The sequence below is a fragment of the Stegostoma tigrinum genome, chromosome 14, assembly GCF_030684315.1.
Source record: "Stegostoma tigrinum isolate sSteTig4 chromosome 14, sSteTig4.hap1, whole genome shotgun sequence".
Classification (NCBI taxonomy): Eukaryota; Metazoa; Chordata; class Chondrichthyes; order Orectolobiformes; family Stegostomatidae; genus Stegostoma; species Stegostoma tigrinum.
The window spans coordinates 57,868,118-57,881,954 of record NC_081367.1 but is presented as its reverse complement, the minus strand read 5'-3'; the positions used below and the strand labels follow the sequence as shown (position 1 = coordinate 57,881,954).

The 13,837-nt window shown below is 45.1% G+C and overlaps 1 protein-coding gene across 2 annotated transcripts in view; it reads right to left on the bottom strand.

Moving 5' to 3' along the window:
* The window catches only part of fndc3ba (fibronectin type III domain containing 3Ba), a 348,395-nt gene that overhangs the window by 82,776 nt on the left and 251,782 nt on the right, over positions 1-13,837 (bottom strand). For both annotated transcript variants that reach the window (XM_048542804.2, XM_048542805.2), the window contains 7 exons: positions 13,442-13,566; positions 11,258-11,432; positions 9,072-9,158; positions 5,805-5,943; positions 4,997-5,068; positions 3,964-4,082; positions 1,416-1,521 (listed from right to left, as the gene is read on the bottom strand). In XM_048542804.2, the coding sequence (XP_048398761.1) occupies positions 1,416-1,521; positions 3,964-4,082; positions 4,997-5,068; positions 5,805-5,943; positions 9,072-9,158; positions 11,258-11,432; positions 13,442-13,566 (823 nt within the window). The remainder of the gene's footprint in view (positions 1-1,415; positions 1,522-3,963; positions 4,083-4,996; positions 5,069-5,804; positions 5,944-9,071; positions 9,159-11,257; positions 11,433-13,441; positions 13,567-13,837) is intronic.

Here is a 13,837-nt window from a genome sequence, read left to right as displayed (position 1 = left end):
TTGGTTTCTGGTTAATTATAGAGGCTTGATGAGTGTGTTTTTTTTAAAAAAAACCTGGGTTTATCAATCAGGTCAATTGGATACTTTAGATAGTTTGATTAAAAATCAAATTTTTCATACTAGCAACAGTCTTGTGAATAGTGGGCCTTGATTTTTACCGCAACACCCCAGCGTGACAAAAGAATGTTCTATTTTGGTTTACAGGTTGGGTGTGACTGTGAGTGCAGAATGTAAGGAGACCCAGCGAGCAGGAGTACAAGGGGACCAGCCTTTGCAGCTACCCAAGAGGTCTGAGGTTCCCTCAGTTTGCCTGGATGACAGTCAGGGCTGTAGGATGGCTGAGCTGACAGACACCCACATAAGGTAAGAGAAGACATTCAAGTCAAAGGGAGCTCAAAGCAACAGAGTGGTAGTACAGGACAGTTTAGTGAGGGCAGAGGGGAATGAAAACCATTCTCAGCAGCAAAGAGCAAAACTTGACTTTCCTGGCCAGTACCTGATCTTGGAATATCTGCGCAGGGCTGGAAAGAAACTTACGGTCACAGAGGTACCAGCAACATTGACGAGAGAGAAAGCGAGAGGGTCTGCATTGTCATTGTGAAGAGTCAGGCATCAAGTTATTAAGAATCTCAAAGGTAACATTTTCTAGAATATTACCTCAGCCATGTCCAACGGGGCCGAGGGTAAGCATCAACTTAAAAATGAAAATTGACTCAAAGCCCAATGTGGTATAAGTAGGTGCTGCATCATGGGGCACTGGTACCAGCACTGGAAAAAGTGAGGGCTGTACCTTTGGGATAGTCTACACAGATTGCGAACTGGTGTTCTTGCAAACTGTGCAACTGGACAAGTAGGGAGGATTTTAAACTAAATAGTGGAGGAAAGGAATCAAATTGAACAGGATGTCATAAATCAAAAACTGGAGACAAGGTTAGAAAGAAATTTATTCACCTGGGAAATGATAAACAGACTGTGACAGGAATTGATAGAGAATACAAATCTAAGTGGAAATCTACAGATAGGCTGGAGGTTACATCAATAATAAAAGGACAAACCCAGAGGGTCTGCAGCTGAATGCACATATTATTCAAAACAAAACAGATGGACTGATAGCACGAATAGAAATAAATACAATCTTTCAGAGACATAGCTGAAATATGACAGATTTGGACCTGAATATTGAAAAGCGTATGATATTTAGGAAGGACAGGAAGCAAGGAAGAGCTGGAGGGCCAATTGTTAATTAATGCTGGTAGATTTTTCCGACTTTCAATGTGAACCCTTCTGAGAGATACATGAAGGGTGCTGCAAAAATTAATTTTCTTAATGAGAACATTTGACCTGGCTAATGATCTTCTCATTTAGTTACGAGGTAGACACTGACTGCAACAACATCCAGGAGGTGCGACACTTACCCCATTGTATCTGAAGCTCTTTGTGTTTTGGTTTCCCGACAAGCCTTGGTGGTTGACACAGGCCGGGAGTAACACACTGTGTGCGAACAGACAGACTCTCTGAACACTAGAGCAGGTAAGAAACAGAGTCACTTTGCGGCAGAACTGTGGAAAGAATTCAACTGGGAGATAGCACTGCGTCAGATCACTTCTTCTTGGATTGAGCACCTTTACTCAAATATCAAACACTTTTGAACTCATAGAAAAATTCCCCTCAATGTAGCTTTCAGGAACTTTCGGGACAGATTTGCAGACTTTCACTTCAGGTGGTATTTAAATGAGTGGGGCAGAGAATGCAATGATCTACCTGTCTGTTTATATATCTACCTGTTTACCAGTCAGGCTGGGCATCATCCAACCTTACAGATAACCACTTTTCCATCTTAATAAAATATTGGGAAAACTGAAGCCATTGTTTTGGGATCCTGCTCCTAATCTACTGGATCCAGCTAATTTTAAACCAATCTCTTCACAGGCTAGATGTTACATTTGATCCTTTGATTCACCCTGACACAATAACCATGCTGACTGAAAAACCATCTATTTCTACTGCTCGAACAGCGCCCGCATTCATCTTTGTCTCAGATTATCTGCTCCTGACATCCTCATTCATTCCTTTGTTCCCTCTGAGCTGGACTGTCCCAATTCCCCTCTGCACAGCTTTCCATATTCTCCACTTGAGGTAATCTAAAATCCATTGTCAGCTTCCGACCCACACTCCATCCCATTCACCTATCACACCATCTGTTTGCTGATATGCATCGGCTCCAAGACAAGTCACCTCCTGAGTTTAAAAATTCACCCTTATTTTCAAATTCCTCCATGGCTTTTTCCCAGCTCATTAACCGCACCCCCCCCCCACCCCCACCAAGTCTTATAACCCTCTGTGATATCTGCACTCACCTAATCTTGTCCTTTCTGAAGTTCCACCCAGAGGGGAGGTGAGAGTGATTGGGCCTTGAAATGAAGGCCACTGTGACCTATTGTGGCATCAAAAAGCCCGAGCAAAACTGGAACAAACAGGAATCGGTTGCTGGGGGAGGGGGTAGGAGGAACTGCAGATGCTGGAGAATCTGAGATAAGGTGTAGAGCTGGATGAACACAGCAGGCCAAGCAGCATCAGAGGAGCAGGAAAGCTGGCTTTTTGGGCCTAGACCCTTCTTCAGAAGGGGTGTGGGGATTGTGGGCGGGGTGCAGGTAGGGAATGCTCTACACAAATCTAGCACAATGAACAAAGAAGAACAGGACACTACAGGAACAGACCCTTCGGCCCTCCAAGCCTACACCAACACATGATGTCTTTCAAAATTGAAAATCTTTTGCCTCGACGCAGACTGTATCCCTATTCCCTGCCTCTTCATGTATCTTTCACGATGCCTCTCAAATGTTGCTATTGTATCTGCTTCCACCACCTACACTGGCAGTGCATTTCAGGCACTCTATAAAAAATCTGCTCTCACATCTCCTTTAAACTTAACCCCACCCACCCACTTTACCTTTAACTTCTGTCCCCTGGTAACTGACATTTCTACCTTGGGAAAAAAAACTGACTATCCGTTCTGTCCACACCTCTCATAATTTTGAAAAGTTCTATCAGGTCACCCCTCTGCCTCTGCGGAAGTGAAAACGAAGCAGGTTTGTTCAATTTCTCCCAGCCAGTACCCTACAAACAGGCAACGTTCGGGTAAACTGTTTCTGTACCCTCTCCAAAGCCTCCGCATCCTTCTGGTTAGTATGGTGACCAGAACTCCACACAATATTCCAAATGTGGCCTAACGAAAGCTCTGCACAGCTGCAACATGGCTTGACAATTTTTGTACTCTATGCCCTGGCTGATGAAGGCAAGCATGACCACCTTATCCACTTGTGTTGCCACTTTCAGGGAACTGTGAACCTGTACGCCTAGATCCCTCTGTGTGTTGATGCTACTAACGGTTCTGCTATTTTCTGCAAAAATGGTATTTACTGTATAAATTGTGGCTGTTGGGGGTTCTTCCCACGAACTGTCTGTCCTAGCCTTCGCTGAAACCTTCCTGGATGTGACAAAAGTTAAAATGTCCCACCAAGTCTCGGCCTATTGGGGTCCACAATGGCCAATGGTAAACCATTTCCACCCACCACATACGTCAGGCATCATCCCCCATCCTTTTCACTGGGTCTCACTGATATCCTGGACTTATCTCCGTGTCCAGGCTCCTGGCTATAGGGATGGCCTATCGTCCCACTGCTGCTGTAGGGGCTCAGCCACCAGTTGCCAACAGCCCCCGGAGGCAGAACCGACTCCCGAGTTGGGGAGGAAGGTTCGCCTTAAAGCGACAAAGACAGCTCCCAGAGTTAAAAAGGCAGTCACTGGGATCCTGGGCAGACTTCTCCCCTTCCTTAAGAGAGTGGGGAGCATGCCATCCTGTACTGTCACTGCAATGAAATCATCTTGTTCTTAAATTTCATTTGGTAATGCTCCGGTGAAACGCCTTGGGATGTCTTTCCCACATTATAGTTATTGTTGTACCTGACTGTGTCCCCCGGTACTGATACAACAGGCTCTGAACCTGTACAAAGTGCCTGGCTTCAGCTGTTGGCAGACAGTCTCATTGAGTGATCCGCTGTACACCACGTCCCACTGGCTTCCTGCAGAGGAGACAGTGAAAAGAAAAGTTCAGCCCCTTCACACCCCCACTCGGACTTCATTTCAACACAGAGGGCTGTAAGTCATTGTATTACACTGCAGCGAAAACACACAAAGGCTAAAACTTTGCAGCGCCTTAACACATTATGGTGACCAGAGTTATTCATAATGTTTTGTGAGAATCCCTGTATCTCACTGCTTTCAGTGTTGAAGCCTTCTGCCAGCAACGTTGGGGTATGAGCTTGTTTCCCCAATATCCTGTATTTGGGAATAATGGGATATTGGGACGGAAAAACCTAATACTCTTGTACTTGGAAATGCCATGCTGGATCATCCCAAATACTCCTTACTAGTGAAGAAAGGGATTTGGAGTAAGGTGTGACATAAGGGCACAAGATACAGCAATAGGAGTATTCTATTCACATCCTTAAGCCCACTCTCCCACCCAATAAGATTATAGCGAATCTTCTCAATCTCTTCTTCCCTGCTGGATCCCCATATTCCTCAATTTCCGTCGCACCCAAAAATCAATCAATCTCCTTCTGGAATTCTCCATCATGGCACTCACATGGTTAAGTGAAGGCATTCCCCTCATTTCAGTCTGAAATGGCTGATACAGGATTCCGTCCATAGCCCCACGTGAGCTGTGTCTGGGAATGATGAGACTTAAAGCCACATGTTCCTGACACACTGTACCTGGGAATGACAGGATTTTCCTGACACACTGTATTTAGGAATGCTGGGATTTCTTCGAAAGATTGTATCTGGGTTGAGGGATCTACTGAAACTCTGGGTTCGTACATGAACAGATTTCTTCAAGAACGACCATTGTTCATAGTATTTACTCCCTGGGGATGGTGCAGTGCCACTGGGAATGGAGATGAGGGGAAAATAAGAGGTTACATTTTAAACTCACCCTCAGAGCTGCCCTCAGAAATCTCTAGCAGATACTTCAGAATTTCTGATCCACCATTGTCTTCTGGAGGGTCTATAATCATTGAAGGAGTCTGTGTTAGATAAAACATTTCTTGACAGATTATGGATCCCTGTGCATCACTATTTATATAGCGTCCTGAAAGCACTCACAGGAGCATAATTCAAATAAATCTGACATTGAGAAACGTAAGGACAGGTTAGGTAGAGGCAACCTAACACATGATGAAAGGGGTAGATTTTAAGGGTCAGGGAGGGAACTCCAGACCTCAGGGTCTTGGCACCTGACCACATGACCGGCAACACCACAGCGATTAATATAATGTGTGGGCATGATGCCAGAATCGGAGGAGATTTTGGAGGCTAAGTGTCCAGAGGAGATCACAGAGAAAGGGAAAGGCAAGGTCAAGGATGGATTTGGAAAACAAGGTAAGAATGCTTAGAGGGAGGCATTGCTGGACCAGAGGTCAGGGGTGTGAGGGTGGGTAGGTGAGGATATGGCCTTTCTCTCAACAAGTTGTTGTGATCTGGAATGCAACACTTGCAAGAGCGGTGGAAGCAGATTCACTTGGAACTTCCAAAGGGAGAACCGGATAAATAGGGAACAATTTGCATGTCTACGCAGAATGATGTGAAGGAGTGGGACTTGTTGGAAAGCCCAATTTCAGAGTGACAGACTGATTGGCCTGCATCTGCGATATATGATTCTAACTGGGCACTGCACAAACATATACGTTATTTGACAATCCAAGCGACAGAGGAGAAGACCAGATGGCGAAGTATATACACACCCCACTTGAGGTGAAGGCTGTGAGAGAGCGGAGGGCCAATGATGTAGGGTGTGGATGGAGGCCCGGGTTGGTCTGGGTTGGTGATACACACGAGCACTTCACTGGGATTGCTGCTGCCCTCTGCGTTGGAGGCTATCAGCTGGGGGAAGAAACAAACGTACACGTCACTTGTATCACACACACCCAAGACAGAGAGGCGCAATTCCGTCCGCAAGCAGGAAGTGGTGACAGACTAAAACTTAAAGCTTTCAAAAGCAAGAAATGCTCGGTAGGTCAGACAGCATCTATTTGGGGAACTGTGATCTTAAGCTTCTGACTGCCTGCCATTTCGACACACTAGTGTTCTCCGGCCAACATCCCTGTGCCAGGCTTGCTGCAGTGTTCCAGCAAAGCTCAGCATAAGCTGGAAGAACAGAACCTTATTTTCCACTTGGAGAATCTACAGCCTTCAGGGATTAATAGCACCTTCTCCCATGGTACTTGGTCCATCCCCACACACCAGGCCTAGTCATTGCATGTTCTGCCACAACAAACAACCTGAAAACCACTTATAAGCTCCATTAGCAGTTACTGATTGTCCCACGCTGACCCTTATCCACTCCTTTGTCTGCCCAACTGTTTTCCTGTCTCTCTGGGCTCCATCTTTGTCTATTGTCTATCCTCCACCCTATCTTTAGCATAAATACCAATCGTTCCCCAGCTACAATCAGTTCTGAAGAAGGGTCACTGGACTAAGACCTTAATTATGTCTTCTCTCCACAGACACTGTCAGACCTGCTGAGTTATCCCAGGAATTTCTGTTTTTATTTTTGTTTGCGGGGCAGAAACTTGTTGAAGTCTCGAAGTCTTGTCTGCTGGCTTCAATAGCTGTTGCCTGTTCTGAACCTCCATCAGCCAGCGAGAAGACCATCAGAAAGCTTTAACCTGGAATCAAGATCCCGAACATGGAAGCCTCGCTTACTGTGAGCCCTTGGCCATTTCAAGGCTGTCTGCTTTTGGGCTCAATAGCGCCACTAGGAGGGCCATAGCTGCTGCAGGAAATACGCCGACTGGGGCCCTAGGGTTGCTGAGCGTACCACAAACATTCACTCCCTCCACCATCAACCCACAGTTCTGGCAGAGTGTACCATCCTACAGTGTACAAAGTCACCAAGGCTCCTTAGATGGGACCTTCCAGACACATGACCACAACCATCTAGAAAGCCAGGGTAGCAGAGACACGGAGCACCATCACTGGCCAGTTCTTCCTCAAAACAAATCATCATCCTGATTTGGAAGTGTATTCCCATTCCTTCAGTTTCATTGAGTCAAAATCTCGGATTTCCCTCCCAAAGGCATTGTCGGTAAAATCTACATACTGCACATGGACTGCACAGGTTCAAGACAGCCGCTCAGCACCACATTCCTCCAGAGCTACTAGGATCAGAAATAAATGATAGCCTCACCACTAATGAATATGTTTTCAAAAAATACCAGCCTGACTGCCTTGATTAGGTCACTTGGGCAGAGGGGCAGAGATCAGCAGTGGGAAAGCGAGGAGGATTTTTAAAAGACTTTTCAGAGGTGATTTTAATTAGCTTCTTTCATCTCAGAAAATCAGGGCATAGTTGAGGGAGAGAGAGAGAGAGAGAGAGAGAGAGAGAGAGAGAGAGAATTGTGGGAAGACCCAACATGCTCCACTGCCAATGAAGTATGGTGGTACTGCAGACCCCTGATTTTGGTGTCACTAGCTGGGCCAGCATTTATTAGCTATCTCTAATTGCTCTTCAGAGGTGGTGGTGAGCCATGCTTGTGAACTGCTGCAGTCCATGCACTCAGAGAAGCAACTGTCTTGTGATCTGATCGCTGCACTAATAATCCAGAGACTGAGGTAATGTTCAGGCGACCTGATGCAGCCAACAGTGGAACAAAAACAAAGTTTCTGGAAAAGCTCAGCAGGTCTGGCGGCATCTGTGAAGGAAAAAAACAGTGTTAACATTTTGGGTCCAAATTCAATAAAAATCTGGATTAAGAGTTTAAATATGAAAATGAAAGCATTGTTGATTGTCATGAAAAAGATAACCCATTACATGACCGTTACGGGGAGGAAACTAGCAACCTTAGCTGGTCTAGTGGTTTACATGTGACTCCAAACCAACAACATTGTGGTTGACTCTTAACTAACCTCTGGGCAATAAATGCCGGCCTAGTCAATGTCGCCCTCATCCCGTGGATGAATTTTTTGAAAAAAACCCACCTTCTCACAGGGAATTAGAAATGGGCAATAAGTGTAGAAAATATGGCAGCCAATTTGCATATGCCAAGATCCCAAAATACCAATGTGGTAATGGCATGATGATCAAATGTTTGATGGGATGTGATCAAAGCTTCATTGTTCTTCTTCAAAAGTGTGGCCACGGGATCCTCAACAGTCCCCGAGTAGGCAAGGCCTCACCTTAGAGCCAGTACTGAGTTGTTAGGACTGCAAGCTGCAGTTTGGGCTCAAGCTGCAAGAGTGGGTTTTTGACCTCCAACCTTCCAGCACTGAGGTGACACTGACACACATTGAGCCGCCACAGCTCACTTTTGGAGTAAGGCACTCTGGCCTTCAAAGCGAAGCTTCACCTAGATTTCAGTCTGAGCGTAGAACGGTACAGCACAGTACAGGCCCTTCGGCCCATGATGTTGTGCCAACCTGTTATCCGACTAAGATCAATCTACCCTGCAACCCCTACATTTTACTATCCTCCATGTGCCTATCCAAGAGTCCATTAAAAAGTCTCTAAAGTATTTGACTCCACTGCCACTGCCAGCAGCGCATTCCACATGCCAATCACTTTCAGTGTGAAAAACCTACCTCTGACATCTCCCCTATACCTCCCTCCAATCACCTTGAAATTATGCCCCCTCATAATAGTCATTTCCACCCTGGGAAAAGATCTCTGACTATCCACTCCATATATGCCTCTCATCATCTTGTTCTCCTCTATCAAGTCACCTCTCATCCTTCTTCGCTCCAATGAGAAAAGCCCTAGCCCTCACAACCTTTCCTCATAAGACCTGCCCTCCAGTCCAGGCAGCATCCTGGAAAATCTCCTCTTGCACCCTCTGTAAAGCTTGCACGTCCTTCCTATAATGAGGTGACCAGAAATGAACACAATATTCCAAGAGTAGTCTCACCAGAGTTTTATGGAGCTGCAGCATGACCTCACGGCTCTTAAACTCAATTCCACTACCAATGAAAGCCAAAGTCTGAATGACACCTCCTCAACAAAACACGCAGCTCACCCTGAACTTGTATTGTGTGCTTCTCGTAAGAGAGTTCACAGTGCTGGTGACTTCCTCACCCGTATACATTGACTCAAAGCCGCCGGTCTGTAACAAAAACAACAATTTGCATTTATACAATGCCTTTAATTTACTAGTGGTTCAGTAGTACAGAATTTGAATATATTGAATAACATAGACTTTTGTAAAAGCTTTTCACCTTGCACTCATCAGGACAATTTTCCACAATACCAAAGCAAATATCTTTCTCCTTATGAACACAGCATGCTGATTGGTTGGTTATGGGAGTCTGATTGTTGGAGATTGTTGCCATGGAGATTACACCATTAGATGCTTACTAACATTTGTTTTGATTTGATGTGATTTATTGTCACACGTACAGTGAAAACTTTGTTTATGAGCAGTACAGGCAGATCATAATAAGCAAGGACATACAGATCATGGGATGGAAAAAAGATTTAGGCAGAGTAAGGCATGCTGGTAACACTGCATGTGTATGAGGCAGAATCAATCATTAACAAGATCAATGCTTTTTGAAATTACAGACTCCATTCAGCAGTCGAATTACAGCTGGGAAGAAGCTGTTCTTGAATCTGCTGGTGCATGCGTTCAGCCTCTGTATCTTCTGCTTGACAGAAGAGGTTGGGGGAAAGCATTACGGGGTGGGAGGGTCTTTGATGAAGGTGGCAGCCCTTCCACAGCAATGACAGGTGCAAATGGATTCCATGGTGGCTTTGGTGATGGTGTGGGCTGTGCACACCACGTTCTGTAGTTTCTCACGGTCCTGGGCACAGCAGTTGGCAAACCAGGCCATTATGCACCCGGGCAGTATGAAGAGTGCAAGATGAAACATTTTGACGAAACACATCTTTTGTTTTTCTCAGCACTGCCTTAGTTTAGTAAAACACCTATTGTGTAATCAAACAAATTCTGTGACTGAATCACTAAAGATAAGATTACAATAGGTGCCCAAAAAAACTGTAGGTTTTAAGGAGGAGAGAGACGTGGAGAGGTTCAGAGAGGGAATTACAGAGCACGGTGCCTAGGCAGCTGATTGCACAGACACAAATGATCGAGCTATTTTACTGTGAAACTGCAAGCCAGAATTGGAGGGTAGAGATCCCTGAGGGTTGTGGGGCTGGAAGAAATGACGGAGATAGCTAGGGGAGAAGATATGGATTGGTTGCAAAACCATGATGAAGATTTTAACGTTGACATGTTGCAGGATCAGATGTGAGTGCCGGTTAGTAAGTTCAGAGAATGAGAAGCGAGTTTGGACAGCTGTTATGTGAGCTTAGGTTTGTGAACAGTGCATGTCTTTGTTAATATGTATTCACATCTTTTTTCCAAGATCAGATACCAACAGTTAGTACGTACTTATCCATAGCACAAGCAAGAAAGAAATAGGAACAGGGGCGGATGATACGGTCCATTGACGCTGCAATATGATCAAGAATAAATTTAGACTTCACCTCCAATTTCTGGTCAATTCCCCAAGAAACTAAAAATCTGTCTGCGCCAGACTTGAAATCTAATCAATGAAAAAACATCCATTACCCTCTGGGGCAGAGAATTCCCAAGATTCATAACCTCCTGAACGAAGAAATTCCTCTTCACCTCAGTCAAAATGAACAGCTGCTAACCAGGGCTCAAAGGGTTAAATCAAGCTGCGAGGTTGCAAAATCGGGTTTTGTATTTGTTCCAGCACAGAAGTTAGAGAAGTGAATTGCTTGAGGTATTGAAAAATAATCAAAGAATTTATCAGGGTTGGTAAATAGAGAGAAAGTATTTCCTTCTGTTTTGCTTTGTGGGAGCGGTTGTAGAGTTGAGGGGTCAGCGGCGGGCGGGTGGGAGAAGAGTACACAATAACGGTGAAACCTTTCAAACTGCGCTCGGAGGTACCGGGGCAGTGTCTGGAAGCATTTCTTCACGCCAAGAAGAGTGAACAGTTGAAACTCTCCCCCTCTGGAAGCCTGGTTGATGAGTCTGGCTGTGAACTGAAAATCCAACTCAACTGCAATCGAGATATTTCTACTGGGTAAGGCTTACAGGATCAATGGATTCGAGTTTGAGATCAGCTATGATCTCATTGGCTGGTTTGACGAGGCTAGAGGGGCTGAATGACCTCACTCTTTTCCTGTTTCGCTATTCTCTGGGTTAATGTTGGGCTCCAGGCAGCTACTCACCGAACTCTCCTCCTCCATCTCCAGCGTGTAGGTCATTTGCTCCTCTGCCGACGAGCCTTCGGGACGGTTCCACTGTAACGTCACCCATGTGACCCCTGCACGGACCAATCGAGGGGCAGCAGGTGTCTGCGGCACATTTCCCGCGGTGTAACAGACCACTTCCTGGCTGAAGCCACTGTGGGCAGCAGACAGAGGTCGGGGTAGATAGAATGAGAGGGGGAAAGGAGGGCACGAGAGAAAGGAAAAACAAGAAAAGAAAGGAGTGAGCAACATACAGAGTGAGGGCAAAGAGAGGAAAGGGGGAGAGACGAAGATCAAACAGGATGAACGAGAGGTAGGGAGATAGTATAATAAAGAGAGAGAAAGAGGGCCAGGCAGATCGAGATATATATGGTCAGTGTAGTAGAGAAAGAGAGAGCGACATGGAAGGAATGTGATAGAGGCACAGGAGTCAGACAGGAAGATAAACGTATTACAACAGTAACAGAGACAATGAGAAAAATGTTAAAATGCAGAGATGTACAAAGAGATGGAGGGAGAGAGGTGAGACAAAAGAAAATGGAATGAATAATTGTAACATTTGGTAATTGGGAGGGCAACAGTGAGGAAAGCAATGGGTTAGGGATAAAAGTGAGCATTTGAATAACAGCAGGTGTGGGATGTGAGGGAAAGGAATAAAATCAATTATTACCCAAAAGCAACTTCAACTTTTCATAACTCGATCACCTCACAGTTGTACGTAACCGACACAGTGAATCACATGTGTGTGTGTCTCAATGCATATACATGACTATGTGTGTGTCTACGTCTGTGTGTGTCTATGTCTGTGTGTGTCTATGAGCATGCATATCTACGTGTGTGTGTCTGTGTGTGTGTCTGTGTGTGTGTCTGTGTGTGCGCATCCACAGCTGTGGGTGGACAAGGGCTTATCAGGATGCTGAGCAGATGTTTTCCCTCATTGTTGAATTTAGAACGAGGGGACATAGTTTCACAACATCTAAAACAGAGATTAGGAGGAATTTCCCCCTCAACAAATTCACTTTCCAGAGAACAGTGGAAATTGGGTCATTGAATAGTTAGGCAGATTTCAAGGCTGAGTTAGACAGATTTTTGATCTACACAATAAATATGGTTTATGAAGTGGTTAGGCAGGAAAGTCTAGTTAGGATCATTATCAAATGGACCATGATTTCATTGAAAGTTGATTAGGTTAGAGGGGTTGAATAGCTTACCTTACAAGTGCACGGGTGCGTGAATATGTGAATGAGTGAATGTTTGGGTCACTGGACGTGTGAAATCTGTACTTCAGAGACTAGCAGTTTCAGGTCCCACTACAGCGATGGTAAAATCTATATCATTGGCTCATGTCCTTCAGGAAGCAAAGGGATGGCGATTGTGTCCAGACTGGGCTGCATCCATACTGTGGATTCCCCCAGGTCCATAAAACCTTAGGCACTTGTGTTTATGTCTTTTATTCGTTTGTGTGCTATCTGATTTCCTTCGATCTGATGTTTAGCAGCTGGACAAAGATATCACCAGGGCTATGGCTTTAATCTTTACAGAGTAGATCTTATAAACAACTTGGGTATACATGGGTTTAGATGTCCAGACACTCATCAATCAGTGTTCGTTGGCTGATAATAAACTTATAGCATACAAACAGGCCATTCAGCCCGAGTGATCAATGCTGGTTACATCCTCCACACAAACATCCTCCTATGCATTATTCACTTTCCCCTATCATCCTCTATGCTCTTGCCCTGCCCAGGTTTATCCTGCTTTGCCTCAAATGGAGCTATGAAATTTATGTCAAAACCTAAACGTCCCACAGTGTTAGCGAGTTTCACTTTCTCACTGCACTTGGGATAAAGATGTTTCTTGCTGAATTTCCTGTTGCAATGTTGGGTGGCCCTGTTTGGTTGAAGCTCCTAGTTCTGGTTGAGAGAAAATGGTGACAAAGCTGTCGGATTGTCACAAAAATGCAACTGGCTCGATCATGCCCTTTGAACTAGTGAACCTGGGCTGAGCCAATTGGTAACTCCAACTGACTCACTGCCTGATCACTCCATTGTCAAAATGACTGTTGCAGCCAAAGGAATACCAGCTTCTCGAGAAACTCTAATGGGAGATATAAAACTGGAGGAACATGGCTTGCTGCAAGGATGCTCAACTCATTTCACTTACCTGGTGCCGATATCATTGCATGCTGCTAACCGAAAGGTGTAGCCAATGGCTGGTAAGAGTTTGGTTAGTTTGTAGTGCCTCTGGTTACCAAAATAACACTCCCGAAATCTGTTATTCCGTTTCCCCTAAGCATGAGGAAGGGAGAAAAACTGTTAAGATTGATTATCACATAGGCCATGCCAGCCTTTCCTCCCAAATGCCCGACTAAATAGCAGGATCGGGGAAATTTCCACCACCTTCAACACTCTCTCCCTCTCCTCTCTGAAGCGTGGTGGCAATGTGTACCACTGACAAAATGCATTGCAGCAACTCACCAAGCTCCCTTTGACAGCAGCTTCCAAATCAATGGACTCTAACATCTAGAAGAACAAGGGCAGCAGATACATGGGAACACCA